Source organism: Aspergillus ruber, assembly GCF_000600275.1.
Source record: "Aspergillus ruber CBS 135680 unplaced genomic scaffold scaffold00008, whole genome shotgun sequence".
Classification (NCBI taxonomy): Eukaryota; Fungi; Ascomycota; class Eurotiomycetes; order Eurotiales; family Aspergillaceae; genus Aspergillus; species Aspergillus ruber.
In genome coordinates, this window is record NW_024467304.1 from 736598 (window position 1) to 755006 (window position 18409).

At 49.1% G+C, this 18409-nt stretch overlaps 8 protein-coding genes across 8 annotated transcripts; 5 read left to right on the forward strand and 3 right to left on the reverse strand.

The window, feature by feature from the left end:
- Positions 1 to 353: 353 nt before the first annotated feature.
- Positions 354 to 1925, forward strand: EURHEDRAFT_411121 (pepsin-like aspartic protease). The gene is made up of 3 exons (XM_040781528.1): positions 354 to 792; positions 855 to 1618; positions 1680 to 1925. Exons 1-3 carry the CDS (start codon positions 410 to 412, stop codon positions 1814 to 1816), a joined length of 1284 nt encoding a protein of 427 aa, XP_040640302.1. The 5' UTR covers positions 354 to 409; the 3' UTR covers positions 1817 to 1925.
- Positions 1926 to 2026: 101 nt separating this feature from the next.
- On the forward strand, positions 2027 to 3747 carry EURHEDRAFT_411122 (putative cofactor for methionyl- and glutamyl-tRNA synthetases). The gene has a single exon (XM_040781529.1). The coding sequence runs from the start codon at positions 2303 to 2305 to the stop codon at positions 3617 to 3619; it is 1317 nt and encodes a 438-aa protein (XP_040640303.1). The 5' UTR covers positions 2027 to 2302; the 3' UTR covers positions 3620 to 3747.
- A 163-nt stretch (positions 3748 to 3910) lies between these two features.
- Positions 3911 to 6041, forward strand: EURHEDRAFT_411123 (ANP1/MMN9/VAN1 family protein). The gene is made up of 4 exons (XM_040781530.1): positions 3911 to 4225; positions 4297 to 4979; positions 5032 to 5351; positions 5400 to 6041. The coding sequence occupies exons 1-4, from the start codon at positions 4161 to 4163 to the stop codon at positions 5742 to 5744; spliced, it is 1413 nt and encodes a 470-aa protein (XP_040640304.1). The 5' UTR covers positions 3911 to 4160; the 3' UTR covers positions 5745 to 6041.
- A 95-nt stretch (positions 6042 to 6136) lies between these two features.
- EURHEDRAFT_452848 (putative sister chromatid cohesion protein Dcc1) lies at positions 6137 to 7497 on the forward strand (the record flags this gene model as incomplete). The annotated part of the gene is made up of 4 exons (XM_040784068.1): positions 6137 to 6252; positions 6316 to 7073; positions 7122 to 7288; positions 7336 to 7497. 4 exons carry the CDS (start codon positions 6137 to 6139, stop codon positions 7495 to 7497), a joined length of 1203 nt encoding a protein of 400 aa, XP_040640305.1.
- Positions 7498 to 7575: 78 nt separating this feature from the next.
- Positions 7576 to 8862, reverse strand: EURHEDRAFT_514448 (uncharacterized protein; the record flags this gene model as incomplete). The annotated part of the gene is made up of 2 exons (XM_040786270.1): positions 7576 to 8744; positions 8799 to 8862. The coding sequence occupies 2 exons, from the start codon at positions 8860 to 8862 to the stop codon at positions 7576 to 7578; spliced, it is 1233 nt and encodes a 410-aa protein (XP_040640306.1).
- A 1303-nt stretch (positions 8863 to 10165) lies between these two features.
- EURHEDRAFT_357287 (uncharacterized protein) lies at positions 10166 to 10923 on the reverse strand. The gene is made up of 2 exons (XM_040778468.1): positions 10864 to 10923; positions 10166 to 10699 (listed from the first exon to the last, which is right to left on the reverse strand). Exon 2 carries the CDS (start codon positions 10669 to 10671, stop codon positions 10327 to 10329), a length of 345 nt encoding a protein of 114 aa, XP_040640307.1. The 5' UTR covers positions 10672 to 10699; positions 10864 to 10923; the 3' UTR covers positions 10166 to 10326.
- Positions 10924 to 11011: 88 nt separating this feature from the next.
- EURHEDRAFT_453229 (putative mitotic spindle checkpoint protein (Mad2B)) lies at positions 11012 to 11896 on the reverse strand (the record flags this gene model as incomplete). The annotated part of the gene is made up of 1 exon (XM_040784105.1): positions 11012 to 11896. One exon carries the CDS (start codon positions 11894 to 11896, stop codon positions 11012 to 11014), a length of 885 nt encoding a protein of 294 aa, XP_040640308.1.
- A 3223-nt stretch (positions 11897 to 15119) lies between these two features.
- On the forward strand, positions 15120 to 18343 carry EURHEDRAFT_376541 (putative importin beta-5 subunit; the record flags this gene model as incomplete). Its single annotated transcript, XM_040778865.1, has 3 exons — positions 15120 to 15938; positions 15994 to 16523; positions 16573 to 18343. The coding sequence occupies 3 exons, from the start codon at positions 15120 to 15122 to the stop codon at positions 18341 to 18343; spliced, it is 3120 nt and encodes a 1039-aa protein (XP_040640309.1).
- Positions 18344 to 18409: the final 66 nt, after the last annotated feature.

Sequence of the window (18409 nt, forward strand, 5' to 3'; positions counted from 1 at the left end):
CTTACTATATTATATCGTATATTAACCAGGTGTATTGCTTGGGTTGTGCTCAATAGGGGTTTGTCTCCATTGTGACTGAAATCTTTCCAGTCTTTTTATCTTTTCTTCCGTTCATTTTATTCATACAATGCTTTGAGTCACTCTTCTCTTTCTTCTTTTTCTATTTTATTTCTTGATAAGGTGCTTGGTCACCTCTTTACGTTCTCTTCACATCTTTTGATATACACGAGTGTTCTAGTCTGGACTGGACTTCGTTGGCATTCATTTCTGATATAGTTCCCTTTCTTCTGGAAAGAAAGGCTGGTTTTTTTTTTTTTTTTTTTTTTTTTTTTTTTTTTTTTTTTTTTTTCGCCCTTTTATTACCTTTTCTTTTTGTTTATAAGCCTGGAGAAATATCGGGATTGATACAATGCAGCTCCTACAATCCTTTGTGCTTACCCTGCTTTTTAGCTGCGAGGCACTCTCTGCACCCACATCAACTACAACTCGCTCGCAACTTAAAGGCAGGTCCTTCAAAATCGGGCGAGTGCGCCAAGGAGCTACCGTTTTGGACGGTGCTACTGCTCTGCAGAGATCTTACAGGAAGTATGGGATTGCAGCGGTGGACCTGGGCATTGATGATCTGTTGGACTTCAAGCCCTTGAGCTCCGGCAACAGCCAAACCAACACAGACGATGACCAAACCGGAGAGGTCAATGCTGTATCTGTTCAGGGAGATGCTCAGTTTGTCTCGCCGGTTACAATAGGTGGTCAGACGATTGTCATGAACTTTGATACAGGCTCAGCAGACTTGTAGGTTTTAACTGAGCTCTTTTGACTGCGCATAGGATGGATGGCTAACGAATTTGACACAGCTGGGTGATGAACACAGAGCTTCCATCCGATCAGACGAAAGGACACACCATTTATGACCCTTCTAAATCGTCTACTTACAAAGAAATGAAGGATTACACCTTCAACATCACCTACGGCGACTCTTCATATGCATACGGCGGTGTGGGACAAGATACAGTTGATATCGGCGGCGCAACGGCCACGGGACAAGCAGTAGGCTTACCAACCGAAGTCTCCAGCTACTTCGTAGGGGACACTTACTCGAACGGCCTGGTGGGACTGGGTTTCTCAGTCCTCAATATGGTCCAGCCCGAGCCCCAGAAAACCTTCTTCGACAACGTCGCAGACAGCTTGGATGAGCCTCTTTTTACCGCCCTCCTTAAAAGTGACGGCCAGGGTGAATACGAGTTTGGAACCATCGACCCCAACAAGTACTCGGGCCAGCTAATCAACGTGACCGTTGATCCCTCCGCCGGTTTTTGGCAATTCGACTCAAAATTCTTCTCAGTTGGAAACGGGCCTCTGGAAAAAGTCTCTACTGCGCCTACATCAATTGTTGACTCTGGCACATCGCTGATGCTGATGAGTCCCGAGGTGGCTGCCGCTTACTACGCTCAGGTTGATCGCGCAGTGTTTGCCAACAGTGCTGGAGGATGGATCTACCCTTGCAGCTCAGAACTTCCGAACTTCTCGGTTGCGGTTGGGAATAGCTATATGGCGACGGTCCCCGGATCGTTGGTCAACTTTGCTGGGGTGGGCCAGAATAGCACGACGGGTGAAGACCGTAAGTACTACAGTTCCTTTTGATATAATTTATTATTGACTAATGTCTTATCTCATTCCAGTGTGCTATGGCGGTATCCAGTCTAACCAGGATACTTCATTGCAGATCCTTGGAGATGTGTTTATGAAGTCTATGTTTGTTGTCTTTGACAAGAGAGGGCCATCCGTTGCATTCGCGTCTCCTGTATGGGAGGAGTAACCAGATTTCGAGGGATTGTTGGATACTCCTGGCATGTTATTCTATATATATTTATTGCAGGCGAAGGATAATAACAATAGCACAAATACACGTATGATGAATATCCTGTAGCACTGTCTCTGAATGTAACTACTACTGGATGACTCATCCCCGCAACCCTAGAAAGAGAAAAAAAAAATCCTTGACCGCCCGCATTAAAAAAAGCGCCCCAAGGGAATTGTCTGTTTGTACCAGTGTTGGAGAAGCCCATATCTATTCCACAGTTTTTATATCTTATCTCTTGAGATCCCATTGTCGTTAGGGGATCTCTTCATAGCCAAGACGCTCTCTAAGCCAGCCGTGATTCTTGGACGCCGGGCAGCCGTCCGAACAACAACCCCGCGATTCGCTCGATCCCGCACCGCAACTGCCCCTCGTCCCTTGTCTTTCCTGTTCAACACATCGCCGCCGTTTCGCAGTAACCTTCCAACCTGCTCATTCGCAAACATGGCCATCAACTCAGCCCCCGAGACCTCCCTCCTCTCCCTCCTCTACCGGTCCTACCCCGCCGCCATTTCGCCTGATGCCACGGAGCCCGACCTTCTTCACGCGAGCCCCAAGATCTTCCCGCAAATCGAATTTTCCACCTCCGAGCATGCCGACATCAAGCAATGGCTGACGACGATCTCGGGTCTTCAGGGCGCCCTCACCCGCGATGACAAGGACGCCGTTTCGCAGATTCTCTCGCAGCTGAACGGGCACCTGGCCTCGCGGACGACCCTGCTCGGTACCAAGCCCTCTGTTGCTGATATTTCTGCGTACGCCCTTTTGGGCCCCGTGGCGGAGAAATGGACCCCCGAGGAGCGCACGGGTGAGAAGGGATACCACCACATTGTGCGTCATGTGGATTTCGTGCAAAACAGCCGCCTTTTTGGATTGCAGATCCCCGATGAGGAGAAGGTTGGTATTGACTTGGATGATGTGCGCTTCTTCCCCAAACCTGTCGACCCTAAGGAGGAGAAAGAGCGGAAGAAGAAGGAGAAGGCTGCTGCTCAGAACCCTACTGCTGCTGGCGAGGCGAAGACCGTTGTTGTCGGACAGGGCAAGCCTGAGCAAGCTAAGGGCGAAGAGGCCGCTGGAGGCAAGAAGGAAAAGAAAGACAAGAAAGAGAAGAAGCCCAAGCCGGCCAAGGCTGCTCCCGCACCGGCTGCCCCGCCATCGCCTTCCATTATTGACCTGCGCATCGGTCACATCCTGCGCGCTGTTAACCACCCCAACGCCGATTCGCTCTTCGTCTCGACCATCGACTGCGGTGACGCCCCCGGTACCGAGAACACCTCGTTGGATGAAACCACAGGAAAGACCGTGCGGACTGTGTGCTCCGGCCTAAACGGCCTGGTTCCCCTAGAGGAGATGCAAAACCGCAAGATCGTCGCCGTCTGCAACCTCAAGCCCGTTACCATGCGTGGTATCAAGTCCTGCGCCATGGTCCTCGCCGCGTCTCCCCGCGTCGCTGAGGGTGAGGACTCGCACGCCGGCCCCGTCGAGCTCGTTAGCCCGCCTCAGAACGCCCCAGCTGGCGAGCGTGTCACCTTCGACGGCTGGAGCGAGGGCGAGCCTGAGAAGGTGCTGAACCCCAAGAAGAAGGTGTGGGAGACTTTCCAGCCTGGATTCACGACCACGGATACCTTGGAGGTTGCGTTTGACAGCAGCGCTGTGCCGGTTGTGCAGGGACAGGAAGGCAAGCCGGCTCTGGGCAGGCTGCTCACTGCGTCCGGTGGTCTTTGCAAGGCTAAGACCTTGAAGAATGCTGCTGTTCGGTAGAGCTGGTTATTGCTTATTTTACGTGTTAAATGTTATACGAGAAATGGATCGCATTTCACTTTTAGTGTAAAAAGCAGCTTAGGACACAAGCAAGTAACTTGATTTCATATTCTTAATATATCTGTTCGTTTATATTTCATAAAAACTAAAATGACATATTCCTTCCTGTTTCTATGCTGAAACTCCAGAGTGCCTCCAGTGCAACTCGGAGTGATACTTGGACCGGAGCTGTTCTGCCTCCGCCAAAAGCGGCGAAAACACCACCTGCGACTTCTTCGGACTTCAACACCGACTGCGACCAGCTCTACCTACCATTAATGCCCTATATATAAGAGCTTCTTTATTCCTAATTCCTTTATACATCCCGTCTGAATTACGATACTCTTAATATTCTTCAGTTGTTCGCTTGATCCACATCGGACGAGACCACCCTCCAGGATCCCTGGTTCGGATCTGGAGATCCTGACCTCTGGTGGCTCTTCATTACTCCTATTCCTCCCCTTCCGCTTTCCTCCTACCGACGCATGCTACCGCCAGCGATATGGACAGGCACAAGGCCTTAATGAGCGGCTATCCAGCCTATCCTCGCGGCCAAAGCAGTTACCGGTAAGCGTTGCAGATCACGTTCTACCAATCCTTGGCAATAACCCGACTGACTGGTTCTTGCTGCTTAATAGATTCCAACCACGTCCACAAACAGCCCTGCGACGACGAAGACAGCTGATCAACCGACTTATTCTCCTCGGCGGCATCTCTCTGTTCATATCCATCCTCATCTTCCCGTCATGGCGAGCCGTGATCCTCCCCACGTTAACCCTAGGCCTCCTTTCCTCCGGCGAAGACTTTCAGCTCCAGACCGTTCGACATTATGATCTTTCTGCGGTGCAGGGGTCCGGGACTGGTTGGAAGCATGGGGAGCGGGTGCTGATGTGCACGCCACTTAGAGACGCCACTGCCCACTTGCCCATGTTCTTCTCGCATCTGCGAAATTTTACCTACCCGCATAACCTAATCGATCTTGCGTTCCTGGTTTCCGATTCGAAAGACGGGACACTTGATATGTTGTCGGAGATGTTGGAGGAAATACAGACGGATCCAGATCCGGGGATGACGTTTGGTGAAATCTCGGTAATTCAGAAGGATTTCGGACAGCTGGTGACACAGGACTTTGAGAGCCGGCATGGATTTGCTGCGCAGGCTGGGAGGAGGAAGAGAATGGGGCAGGCGAGGAATTGGCTGTTGACGGCTACTTTGCGGCCGACGCATAGTTGGGTTTACTGGAGGGATGCGGATGTGGAGACTGCGCCGGCTACGATTATTGAGGATCTTATGAGACATGATAAGGATGTTATCGTCCCTAGTAAGCTTAGTGGTCTGTTGCATTCTTGAATGTGAGCTAACCAGAGTGTCAGATGTTTGGCGACCACTGCCTGACTGGCTGGGTGGAGAACAGCCGTATGATTTGAACTCCTGGCAAGAGTCGGAGACGGCGCTGGCTCTGGCTGAGTCGTTAGATGAGGATGCAGTCATTGTGGAGGGATATGCCGAGTATGCCACATGGCGGCCTCACCTCGCCTATCTGCGCGACCCTTTTGGCGACCCTGAAATGGAGATGGATCTCGATGGCATTGGCGGTGTCAGTATTCTGGCAAAGGCAAGGGTATTCCGCGCGGGTGTCCATTTCCCAGCTTTCAGTTTTGAGAAACATGCTGAAACAGAGGCGTTTGGGAAGGTAGGCTCGTTCCAATTCATCAGCTCATCATGATGTTAACCCATTCAGATGGCCCGCACCATGGGCTTCTCAGTCGTCGGACTCCCGCACTACACCATCTGGCACCTTTACGAACCAAGCGTCGACGACCTCAGACACATGGAAGAAATGACCCTCAAGCAAGAACAGCTCGAGAAAGAAAAGGAAGAGGAGGCTAAACAAAGCGAGCGAGTGAACGCGATATTCCAGGATTCCAAGTCGCAATGGGAAGTTGACGGCGCGGCTGTCCAAGATGCGGTCATGAAGGAGAAAAAGCAGGACTTGAATTCTAATAACGTTGAAGTTCAGAAGGGTTCTGAGGAGGGTCCTGCTGCTACACCGGTGAAGGAGAGCATTGGTGCTGAGAAGCAATGAGCGAGCAACCTGGAGCAAATACACCTCAGCAGGCTGATGGCTATTCTTGAACTTGACAGGGCTTGTTTCATTGTCGCGTGTCCTATTAATTTCTATGGTAATGAGTTACGTTTTTATAGGGATGGATCATTGTTATTGTGCTTCGTCTGGTGTTACTATGCCAAGGGCCAAGGCATTATTTCACTATATGTATTCTTCCTTATTCTTCTATAACTAGAGCTATTGTTTAAAGGGAATAGAAATCTGAAGTTATCCATACACCCAAGTCTGTCTGTATATAAGCAGTGGTCCGTGCACCTTGATCCACCGGCGCGTCACCGCGTCAATTCAATCCTTTTCACGTCCAAACGGACATTCTTGACAATTCGCACATACAGATACTAATACCCAAAATGTCCACCCAAGCAGCCCAGGGCATCCTCTTCACACACGCCACCCCCCAACAAGGCTTTAAGCTCCTTGAACTCCCCTCGGAATTAGTCGAGTTGATCTCGAATGAAGCGCCCATGTATGTCCCCCACATCCTACATGACTATACCAAACCAAACTAACCATTCGATCAAAACAAAAGACTCGAACTAAAATCCCCTCCTCCCTCACAGGCGCAATCCCAATCCGAATTCGACGAAGCCCCCGACTACGTCCACCTCTGCACCCCCGATAAAACCTACCAAGTCCGACAAGTCCAGTCTTCGAATTCGCTACATATCCTCCGACCAAGTACCAATACCGCTATCGTGGAGAACGAGGTCAAAAACAATGACGACGATGACATGGACATGGACATGGACATGAACACGGAGACAATGACATCCATTGCGAATTGCGGCTCGACACTGGAACTGTTTATGCCGAAAGAGGGGTTTTCCGCAGTTCCATTTTTGGTGAAGACACTGGGTTTTTATCTGGGAAGTGAAGATAGGGAGGATGTGGATGTGGATATGGCTGATGATGCTGAGGGCGAGTACGCGAGAAATGCGAGAAATGCGATGAATGCGCTTTTCGCTGATATCCCGGTCTCCAAGGCACAATGTGAACAGGGCTGGGTGGAACTTTGTGCATTTGTCTTCCATTCAAATTCCAGCACAAATAATCCCGGTGCCAATTGCTGGCGGCCGTCTGCGACAGTCAAAGTCGATGTCTGGAAGAGAGTCGTGGAGGGCGCGGTGCTACAGGGGATCAACCTGGAGCAACAATTCCTGGTCAAAGACCTGTGGAAATCAGTCCTAGATGATAATGGCGAGGAACCGTTTCCGCGAGGCCTGTTCGAGGCGGTTTTGAGGAGGGTTTGTGAGGCTGATTCTACTGCTTCCGGGGCGGCTATGCAATGTGAGCTCTTTCATTTCTGGGAGAAGCTACAGTGGCTGACAAGAATAGGGGCGAACATTGAAAAACCACGTTGTATACAGTGGATCGGCGAGACATACCTAGAAGCAAAAGCGCCCACTGCGATGTCTGCTCTCGGACGCAGCGAGTTTCTCAATGCCTGGAAAGATCATCTTCCGGAGTCGTGGAGGAGCGAAGTTGCGTTTTCCAAGTTACCTGTGCGTTCTATTCACCTGCCTTTCTTTGTTGTTGCTAATTGGCATAGGAGGGATCGTACAAGCTCCCTGATCCGACGTCGATCTGTTTCGTGCATGAAGGCGATCGACAAAAGTTGAAGAAGAACTTATCCACAGATGCTAGTGCTGCTACTACGGCCAAGAAGTCCAGGAACTGGCATGAATTGTTCAAGAACCAGCGCCGGCGTTAAGCAAAAGAACGCATAACATCATGCAATTCGAGTTTCTCTCGATAATCTAATAATAACGGCTATGCATAAAAAAACAGCTCAACACCAAGCATACTTCTCATTCCAGAACCACTCAACATCATCACCCAATCCCTGTTCACCACCAATCCATCTCAAACTAGCGATACTGCTCTTCTCACGATGGATGACCTCGGCGGTCGAATCCAGCAAGGAAACAGCCTTCTGCATCAACGGAGCCGGGTTCCAGAACTCAATCCTCGCCATGCCCCATTCATGCGCCTCGCGCTGAGCACGTCGTAGGATTGCCGCCATGGCTTCGATGGTGGCCTCCGTCTGCGCTGGGGTCGTTGGTTCATCGTAAACCCATCGCAGAATGAACAGGGTGTTTTCCTCGGGTGTTTCGCCGAAGTTCCGGTTCCAAGCGCAATACACACCAGCGCCATCATGGCCAACGCCCTTGATCACCGGAGCACCTTTCTCTGGACGAAGTCGTTCGGCATAAAACTCTTCACGAGCCCAGTGCCATGTGAAATGCTCAAAGTCAGGGTTGACAGCGACCTTTGCGCCAGGAGATTTGAGAGACGCAGCACGCAGGAACTCCCACTCTTTCTTCACCACCTCTTCGCTGCACATAGCGTTATGGACTTCCTTCGCCGTCAAATCTCTAGCCCCCGGCAAATCGACCCCAGGCAACTCGCGCATAAACTCCCTCTCATCAATCGGCACCAACTCAACATGCGCTGAGTCAAACGGCTCCCACCCAAACTGCCTATAAAACCCCTTCCCAATATCCGACCACAACACTGTAAACAACGTCTTCTCCATCCCATCCCTTTCCTTATCCATTTGCCACGTCTCCAACTCAACGACCAACTCCTCCATCATCCTCTTCGCATACCCCATCCCCCGAAACTCCGGCCGACAATAAACACTGCCCACCCCATGCGTCGCCGTCTCCTCGACCTTTCCGCCATACGCCACAACAGCGCCTTTCTTAAACGACTCACACGAAGCAAAAATCGTGCGGTTGTTCGGCTCCTGTGCACGATCAACCAGAATCCAGCATGTCAAACGATTCCCCGTGAGTTGCTGCTGCTTGAGGTGGTCTTCGCGGGCGATGTAAGCGGATACTTTGAGAGGGCCTTTCCAGACTATGCTGTTGAGTTTCAGGACGGTGAGGCGCTCGGTGGGGGTTGCGGGGACTAGGATCAGGGAGGAGGAGTCGCCTGGGGGGAGGGTTGTTTGGGCTGTGATTGCGTTTGCGTCGGCGTCGGCGTCGGCGGTCGCGCCTACGCTAGTACCGTTTCCTATGGGGTTTGAGAGGATGGGGTTGGGGGGGTAGGAAACGTCAGCGGCGAAGACCATGTTGATCGACGGTGCAAAAGATAGTAAAGAAAACAGTAGGCTGGGCGGAATAAGAAATAATATTATATATACCAAGCAGTGGTATACCTCTTCAGATAAAGTAACAAAATAAGTAGTCAAGTCTGGAGTGGTGGCTGTAGAAACCGAAAGTTTGACAGCTGACAAAAAAGTGCTTAAGAAAAAAAGGAAAACAACGAACCGGACCCTGGGAAATCCCCCCGGATATATACTCCCACATATTTAAATAAGTCCCCGTACGGTACTCCGTATCTCCAACCGAACCCCATTTTCGCCCTTCCCTTTCCTTGCTTGCCTTCCTTTGTCTCGCCTTGTCGTGCCCTGCCATTGGCATCTTCCGAGGGAAAGCGATGACAAGCGATGATGATATCAACTGCAGGAAGCACAAGGCTATGCATAGATTATGTACTGTAACTGTACGATGCACGGCGTAACTCTATCTGGTTTATCGTCTAATGAGTCTTCCCCTGTAAGATGATTATTTATTGGCTGGTTTTCAATGTGTTAGGGCTTAGGAACTGGAAAGAGCTCTCCTGTTTACGAGAAAAAAGAAGAAAAGGCGGGGTAAATACAAGAAATCGGGTCAGGTGGTGATAAGACGTGACGAGATAGGCAGGTACAATGGATTGGGAAGGTGATGATGACACTGCTATTATAAGTACTGTAGATATATGCCTCTTAAGTATATAGCCTGTATAAGTCCTGGTCTCGGACCTGATCTTCGTACGCAGGCAATGCAGGTGAACTAGGCCCTTTCAACCGCGTCCACGTGACCATTCCTTTGAAAACAACACTCCATGCCTATTTAATTGCAGTATGTACGTGACTCGGTCAATAACTCGTTGCCATTAATCATAAGAAAACGAAAATACATATCAGACCAATGCGAAAGGAACGGATGCAACAAGGACATGACATTGCATCGTACCGCACAACCACCAAACGTACAGGCCAACAGACAGTGTATCTTTTTTCTCTTTTTTTTGTTTGTTTTCTTTTTTTTTTCGTTCTGGTGTCTCCCTGCTGCACAAAAAAGTAATAAATAAAGCCTCGTACAACCCGATTCATGCAATATTAATCCATTTCCTTGCGTTGTCAACACCTTGGCTCAAATTGCCCCAGTTGCACGGTAACCACACATATAACAGATGTCTGGTCTCTCCATGAGCTCCCTGTGTTGCCAGTATCGTCAGCAACTCCTTAATTCTAAGGATTGTTCTCAGGCTCACATACTGTAATGCACGAAGAACACGAAACCACTTTTCTTTTTCCAGGACCAAAAGAACTCGAAAACCGGACAAATCAAGAAGCGAGAAATGCCAATGAAGGATGAGGGTGGCTCATATTATCGATTACGGACAGGACTCGAAAAAAACGACTTCTCTCTCCACTAGCGCGGCGCGGGTGTTGGCGATGCTGGCGACCTCGGGTAGCTAGTAGTAGCTGCTAGATATTCAATTCGCTAGGATCATGTAGTTTGAGAGTGATCAACAAACGAGACAAGAGAAGTACAAATCGGAAATGGTATGAATGGGAGAAAAGAAAAGGGAGAAAAGAAAAGGGAGAAAAGAAAAGGGAGAAAAGAAATAAACAACGGACAATCACAGAAAAGACAACAATGGAAGAGAATATGAGAGATGATAATAGAGAGTAACCATGAGAGAGGGGAGAGGGGGGAGGGGGTAGGATGTTGAAGGAGGGAGGCAGTAAAGGAGTGTGAGGATCAATAGGGTAATAAAAGAGGAAGATGAAAGAAGGAAAGATATGAACCAGATCTCTATGTAATGCCATGCGAGTCCCAAAAATCGTCCGCTCCCCATTTTATAATAAGTGCGCCACTGTTTCGGACGACAATAACCTTTAATTTCCCTCATCCATCATGTATGTTCGATCATTGGTCACGCTAAATCAAGAATGAGATAAACATGAAAACGAGTATGAGTGAAAAGAGAAAAAAAAGGACAGAAAAACAAATTTGAATGAGGAACGGAGAGAGAAGAGAGATAATTGAGAGGGAAAAAAAGGAAAAAGATAACATGTGCGGGGTAAAAAAGAATAACGAGTTAAGAGTAGAAGAGGAAACGACAAGAAACCATCAGAAAGCTCAGTAACAAACTGACTGGGAAGACGTTCATGGCGGATGTTCTGAATCCACCGGTTCATTAAATTTCTGTCGTGCCTCTTCCACCCATAACTCTAAACGAAGCTCACCGGCTTCGACACGTCGTACTGGCACTGTTTTGGCACGACCATTGGATACTCGGGGAGGCGGCTGTTGTGGCTCGCCATTTCCTAGCTTGGAGACGGAATAAGGGGCCGTGCAGGAACGGAGGTGGACCTTGCCCGGCTCAGCGACAATCCATGTCTGTTCTTCTTTGGTGGTCCCCGCGGGAGGGAGTGCATCTTCTCGGACTTCGATGCAGACGGTAAAACTGAACTCATCATCTCGGGGCAAAGGGGTCAACCGCGCGCAGGCGGAAGCCAACCGGGCGAGACAGGCACGGAACTGGGCCTCGAGATCGGGGGTGGGAGGCGAAGGAGCACCCCGATCGGAAACGGGAGTGCTGGGTTTGGAAGAGTCCTCTTCTCTGTCTTCAAAGGTGGTGTTCACCTCACCGGTGGGAACACGGGGGAACCCCGAGAGATCAAAGGCATATCGTTCCAGAGGCTGATTTGTGCGGAGGGAGGAGATGATGATACTGACAGCGGTGATGGTGCCCTTTAAGATCTCGGTGCCGACCGCAATGGAAGCTTCATTGATATAATCACAGACTTTGGGATGGCGGGATTGCCGAACCGGATAGTTATAGGCCCGAACAGGTAAAAACGTAGCTCGCGGATAAACCGATCGGAGGAAAAGGATCTGATGGATAGAAACGGTGAGGAAATTCGTAAAAGATGCCGCCAACGCAGATTGGTTGTTGGGCATCGATCTGGGTGCGGTGACCGGAGTAGAAAATGTTGTCATGGTGGTAGTAACGGAGTTGATGGTAGTGCTCTCACTGGCAATCGGCATTGCCATCGAAGGCTCTGGTGTCGTCGTTTCCACGGGAAGAACGGTTGTGACGGAGTCTCGAGAAATCTGAGTGCTGTTCCACCCGGAGGCTAATCATCGCTCTGCCTTCTTCTAGAACGATGGGTCAACTAGCTGTTCTGTGGTCTTTTTCTGGTGCCTCTTTTTAAGAGAACATGTGTCGCGGAAGAGGGGTGGTGATAAACGGAAAATTTCAATAAGAAAAAAAAAAGAAATCAAGGAAAACTGTAAAAAAGCAAAAAAAAAAAAAAAAAAAAAAAAAAGACGCTGAAAGCAGATGGATGCAAAAATGAAAATAATGACAGAGAAAAGTAAGAGAAGGCGAAAAGAGAAAGACGATGAAGGTGGTGCCGGTGGGTAAAAGTGGGCGTGGATTGTGGTTGTGTGGAAAAGACGGGCAGAAGGGGAGAGCGTGAGAAGAGAGGGGCGTTGGAAAAAGACAAAAGCAACAGGGCTCAACAACACAACCAGAGATTAACACATTCAAAATAAGAAGAAGAGAAGGACAGAAGGAAAAGAAATTCTTGGTTTTTTTAATCTTTTTTTTTTCTTTTTTCAGATACAGATGAGGTGAGGTTCGGCCGGAGACTTGTGTGCAGACTCCGTAGTGGGAGGAACCAAAAAGGAAAGAGAGAAACACGTGATGCGCGACGCGGATAGACAAACAGATACAGATGACCAGACAAGAAAAAGGAAAAAAAGAACTTACGTAGGGTGGACGAGGAGAGGAGAGAGGGGGAAACGGCTAACAGTTTAGTGTCTTTGAGACACTACCGATTTTCATAAGGCAAAAGTGGAGAGGAAGAAGTGGGGGGGGGGGGGGGGGGGGGGGGAACGCGACAGGCAGAACCTCAGAGCATGGATGGCGGTGGGATTGTGTCAATCAGTTCGAATGGTCGATAAAGTGAGGAGAGGAAAGAAGAAGGAAAGGGAAGAGAGTGAGGTTAGTAAGAAAACGAGAGAGTGAAGGCGGATAGCGAGAGAAGGTTGGATAAAGCGAGAGATCCGTCAACGGAGAAACAGTCAATACTGATTGATTGATTGGATTGGATTGGATTGATTTTTGATAGAGGGTATTTTCTTTAAAAAAAAAATTATTTTTTTTCGGAGGGACGAAGAAGAGAGGGAAAGTAGAGTGAGTGAGTGAGAGGAAGAAAAAAATAAGAGAGAGACAAGAGATAGCCGCCAGACAGAAGACAGACAAGACAGCAGAGGAAAAGAAGAGAGGAAAAAAGAAGAAAAGAAAAAGGAAAAGACGAGAAGAAGAAAGCGATGTAAAACGCCAATACTGTAAAATGACGATGGAAAAAAAAAAAAAAAAAAGGAATTGATTATTTTTTCCTTTTCTGGGTCTTTTTGCTGGGGAAATTTTGGGTAAATTTTGATCGGAAGTTTTTGTTCCTGGCTTGACCACTGCAATCTTGTCTAGCAATGATTATTAATTCTTTGTTGGAACCATCCCCTCCTGCCTGTTTTTTTCTCTACAAATCGTCTCTTTTTATAAGAAGCTTCATCAAAAAAAGATTTAATATTAAATATTCTCCGTTAAAAGAAAATCAAAAAAGGGAGGACCAACAAGCAAAAGTGGGTGGCCGATAGGAGGCACTGATCAATCGGTACTTACGGTATTGTTGTACTGTGTATTATGGTTCGTGTATTCGTGTATCAGTAACACATTAACACATCCATGTCTACGGCGTATAGCAGGAGGTTAATAAGAGAAGAACCATGGGAAAAAGCTTACCATGGTTTAAGGCTATATTTTAATCACCTCGAGTAGCTCTCAACAGGAGAACAGCAGCATGAAGAGCTGGCTGCTTGCATTACATACCGCGTGGTCGGCAGCCGTAGCCGCAGCTCAGTACAACCGTACAAGTACAAATACAATCCATACGTATGCAAATTGGTATGAACAAATTACATTGGGTCATCACGTGGCACATCATGGGTTATGCAGACTATATTTATCTTCAAAGAACAAGTCCAAACCAGACGCTGCCCATATTTTGTACTATGTAGAACAGACAGGGGCATAACGTCCGATTTCAAATGCAAACCCTTTTTCCCCATCCTGGGGGAGTAATGAACACGTAGAACAATGCTGTCATTTTGGACAAAAATACAATCTCAATCCCATTGACCGGTGTATGGATTGTTTGAGATCCGCTCCAGTGGCGGCGGCAAACCCAGTGAATCAATCACCTGTACCATAATTACTCCGTATTATACTGTATGTATCCCTCACCCCTCTCTACTATTCCCTTTTGAGTTAAAACCAACATCTTTCAGCTCAGGGTTTACAATTTGGTCATCAACCCCACCATATACCCATGAGGGACCAACAACAACACTTCATGATGAGATGATGCTGTATTCTACTCTTCTTCCGGTGCAATTTGCAGTATTCAGTATGATGCCAGAGCATGGCAAAAGTACTGTACAGCTTCATTTCCAACAAGTCATTTGCCCCCCTCGATGTCAACGTACTCCATACTGTATGCATTATTCCCGACGGAACTGTCGTTTGAAAACCTTGTGGGATTTGATTGTAAAATCAAGGTGTACTCCGTACTTACAATTCAAAAAACTAATTAATGATTTCAGATCCGTCTCCACTGCCGAGAGTACAGAATGACAATAGTAGTGTCCATAGTGTCTCTGTAGTACCTGCTTAGTCTCTCATTTTGACCCAGGATTCACTTCCGAGCAGATCAAAATAGCTACAGCATACGTACATCTTGTTTATAATTAGCTTGATAGGTTGCTTGTACCACGCTATAATTCAATGTCTATGATGTTATATTGCTGACTATGTTCCCGTATACTCCGGGGTCACTGTGTATACTCTTGAATACAACAGATCCCTGTCTGTATGTATTTATAAGATGTAATTGTGTATAGTATATGTATGTTTGTATGTAAATGTACAATTCATACACACCGCCTTCTGACCGCCTCCTACTTTCTGCCATCCCTGTTATTTTCTGCCCCTCCTCCAGCAAAAAAAAGAAACGCGAGAATTCGCGGGCCAAAACCCATCACTTCTTCCCTCCACCATACAGAAAGAGGAAAGAAACAGACACAGGTTGGCTGGGTTTCTGATAGATTTGCTTCATTCCCTGTCAATTGCCTCACTTTCTTTTCTCTTCTTTTTCTTTTTTATGTTCTTTACTTGCTGACTGGTCAATTAATTATCCTGTCCGTCATGGAGCAAGAGCTCCTCCCCCTCCTGGCTGATACTCAGTCATCGGTCGCCGATACCAGAAGAGCCGCCGAACTTCATTTGCTACGTCTCTATCCCAACGAGTCTTTTCCTCTCTCCCTTACTGCTATTGCCTCCTATGACTCCGTCCCCATCCATCTGCGCCAGTCCGCCCTCTCCGTCCTGCGCACTTTCATTGTCTCCGCCTGGTCCCCACATCTCGACGAGTTCCGCGGCCAAGTCCTGATCAATGACGCCAATAAGACCCAGATCCGCCGCATCTTGCTTGAGCTCTGCACGACCGCGGATATCCCCGAACGCAAGGTCAAGTCATCCGCCAGCTACGCGGTCAGTAAGATCGCTAGCGCCGATTTCCCCGATCAGTGGCCGGAGCTTCTCCCGTCCCTGCTCCAGATTCTCAATGACCCCGCCAGCTCCGCCGGCGCAGTGCACGGTGCCTTAAAAGTCCTGCACGATCTAGTTGATACTGGATTCAATGAGGAGCAGTTCTTCAATGTCGCCCGCGACCTTGTCTCGACTTTGTTCCATGTCGCGACCAGTGAGTCCCGAAAGCCCATTCTGCGGGCTCTGGCCGTCTCCGTCTTCCGCTCATGCTTTGATACCCTGGAGATGGTCTTGGAGCAACACAAGGCCGCTGTGAAGGAGTTTATGGATGAAGTGCTGGGGGGGTGGTCTCCATTTTTCACTTCGACCCTCAAAACTTCCTTGCCACAAGCGCCTACGGAGCAAGAAGAGCCCAAGGAAACCGTAGCTGCTTCAGAATGGCGGGGTGCTATTGCCTTGAAGCTACAGGTGGTCAAGGTATTTATGTCCTTCATTTGCTTCCCTGAAGAAGTTCAACTGACGGATACAATAGACATTGATGAAAATCCGAATGGTCTTCCCCGGCCTTCTAACCACACAGAGCCCCATCTACTTCACCACCATCTGGACCGAACTTTCCAACATTCAAAATACCTATTCCGAATTCTACATTCTTGATGAAAGGCAAGGCCGTTTGGAGGACGTGGACGGATTGCCTTACACTTTGGACTTCTTGGTTCTGGAGGAACTGGATTTGCTGCAGGCTCTCTTGAAAGCCCCTCCGGTCAAGGCGGAACTTCAGCAGCAATTGCAGAACGCTGGCCAAGCGGCAACTACCAGCACATGGCTGCCAGAGATTCTGAAGCTGGCTGGATCATATGCTCAGATCACGTCTGAGGAAGAGGGGCTTTGGGATATTGATGTGAACCTCTTCCTTTCCGAGGAGACGTCGGTCACTGCCAACTACACGCCGCGTACCTGCAGCGGAGACTTGGTAATTAAATTGGGCGAGTGGCTGAAGAACACTTCAGTCGAAGGTCTTCTTGCCTACATTAATGTCCTCTTTGCTGATAACTCCTCCACGTATGTCGCTGCTCCTTCGTCTGATTTATATTGTTCTAACATGGAGCAGATGGAAATCTCGCGAGGCAGCTTTGTTTATTGCCAATCAACTACTTCGGGACTTCAGCGAAGTCGATCACCAAATCGCACCCGAGCTGGCTAATGGTTTTAACAACTTTGTTCAATTCTCGCTTCAGCAAGAACAGGATTTTCTTCGAGCCCGGGGTTACATCGTAGCTGGTATCCTGGCCCGCGTTGCAGGTGAAGGGTTCCACCCTTCTGCTGCCTCGTACCTCGAAGCTACCTTGAAGGCCATCGTGGATGATCCTTCAGAAGTGGTCAAGGTTGCCTGTCTACGGACCTTACAGGATCTAGTGTCGGCCTTGCCGTCCAATGTGAGCGTGCCTTTCCAAATTCCCATTATTACTGCCGTATCTGAGTTTGTCTCCGCGCATGACTTGCGTGAGCTTACGGACAGTGACGATCTCAAGGTCACGCTGGCCGAGACGCTCCGTGATACCATCATGGTCAACACGAGCGTCGTTCTGTCGTCGAGCGCCATTGACGTGCTTTTCAACGTGGCCAGCAATGGAGCCACTAATTTCCAACTGACCATGACTGTCACGGAAGCGTTCGAGGACATTGTCGACGATATTTCCGAGCAGGGTCCCGAAATATTTGTTCACCTCTGCGAAAAGGTGCTGCCTTCCATTACGGGCGCCATTGATGTGGGTAATCTGACCCAGGAAAATGCTCTGACGAATTTTGCGACCGATCTTTTGCGTGCGTTGTCGGAGCGAGCCTTGGAGCCTCTACCTACGGGATTCGTTGAGACCGTTATGCCCAAGCTCACGCGGCTGTTACTAGACTCCGCCGACGGCGAACTGATCCGGCCGGCTACTGAGGCGGTTCGTCATATCATGGCACACGACTTTAACCAGTTTGTGGTTTGGCGTGACCCGCAATCCGGAAAGGAAGCCGTTGAGGTGGCGTTGGTGATCATCGATCGGTTGCTAGGCCCTTCGGTGGATGACAACGCGGCCACAGAAGTCGGCCAACTGGCGGCCGAGCTGGTGGAGCGCGCGGGATCCGAGCGACTGGGACCGTACCTTCCACAGCTTCTTCGGGCCGTCGCACAGCGACTGGCGACCGCCGAACAAGCCCAGTTCATTCAAAGCCTGATTCTTGTCTTTGCTCGACTTACGCTCATCAGTGCCCGCGAGGTGGTGGATTTCCTGGCGCAGGTTGACATTGGCGGACAGAGTGGACTCCCCGTGGTCATCTGTAAATGGCTGGAGAATTCGGTCAACTTTGCTGGCTACGATGAGATCAAGCAGAACATCATTGCCCTGGCACAGTTGTACAACCTGGAAGACTCACGGTTATCGCAGGTGCAGGTCAAGGGCGACCTCATCATCCAGGACACTGGTCGCATCAAGACACGGTCGCAAGCACGTAAGAATCCAGACACTTATACGACGGTGGCAGCACCGTTGAAGATCGTCAAGGTGCTGGTGGAGGAGCTGGCTGCTGCATCAGGCAACAAAGAAATCGATGCTGCCACCGCCGCCGCCCTGGAAGAAGAAGACAGTGACGAAGATGACGAATGGGAGGACATGCCCAGCAACGTTCTTGATCTCGGATTGGGCGTCACCAAGCAAGAGCTCATGTCGTTTGGTCAAGGCGGTACCGAGGGGGTGTTTGGCGTGCGCAAGCGGGACGATGAAACCCAGGGCTTTCTAGGGGAATTCTTCCGACAAGCGTCGACCAAGGCGGGATTCCAGGAGCTCTTTGCGGCCTTGACCCCAGACGAGCAGGAGAAGCTTCGGAGTTTGGGTTGATTTACCATCGGTCTTGATTTGATTTGCCTTATATCCTTGGCGTATTCTCGTTTGTTTTTTTTTTTT

Bases quoted from the DNA above. Each gene is read 5' to 3' on its own strand.
- EURHEDRAFT_411121 (XM_040781528.1), top strand. From the start codon at position 410: ATGCAGCTCCTACAATCCTTTGTGCTTACCCTGCTTTTTAGCTGCGAG. The intron at 793-854 runs GTAGGTTTTAAC...AATTTGACACAG, and splicing joins GATACAGGCTCAGCAGACTT to CTGGGTGATGAACACAGAGC. The intron at 1,619-1,679 runs GTAAGTACTACA...ATCTCATTCCAG, and splicing joins TAGCACGACGGGTGAAGACC to TGTGCTATGGCGGTATCCAG.
- EURHEDRAFT_411122 (XM_040781529.1), top strand. From the start codon at position 2,303: ATGGCCATCAACTCAGCCCCCGAGACCTCCCTCCTCTCCCTCCTCTAC.
- EURHEDRAFT_411123 (XM_040781530.1), top strand. From the start codon at position 4,161: ATGGACAGGCACAAGGCCTTAATGAGCGGCTATCCAGCCTATCCTCGC. The intron at 4,980-5,031 runs GTAAGCTTAGTG...CCAGAGTGTCAG, and splicing joins TAAGGATGTTATCGTCCCTA to ATGTTTGGCGACCACTGCCT. The intron at 5,352-5,399 runs GTAGGCTCGTTC...TAACCCATTCAG, and splicing joins AAACAGAGGCGTTTGGGAAG to ATGGCCCGCACCATGGGCTT.
- EURHEDRAFT_357287 (XM_040778468.1), bottom strand. From the start codon at position 10,671: ATGGCATTACATAGAGATCTGGTTCATATCTTTCCTTCTTTCATCTTC.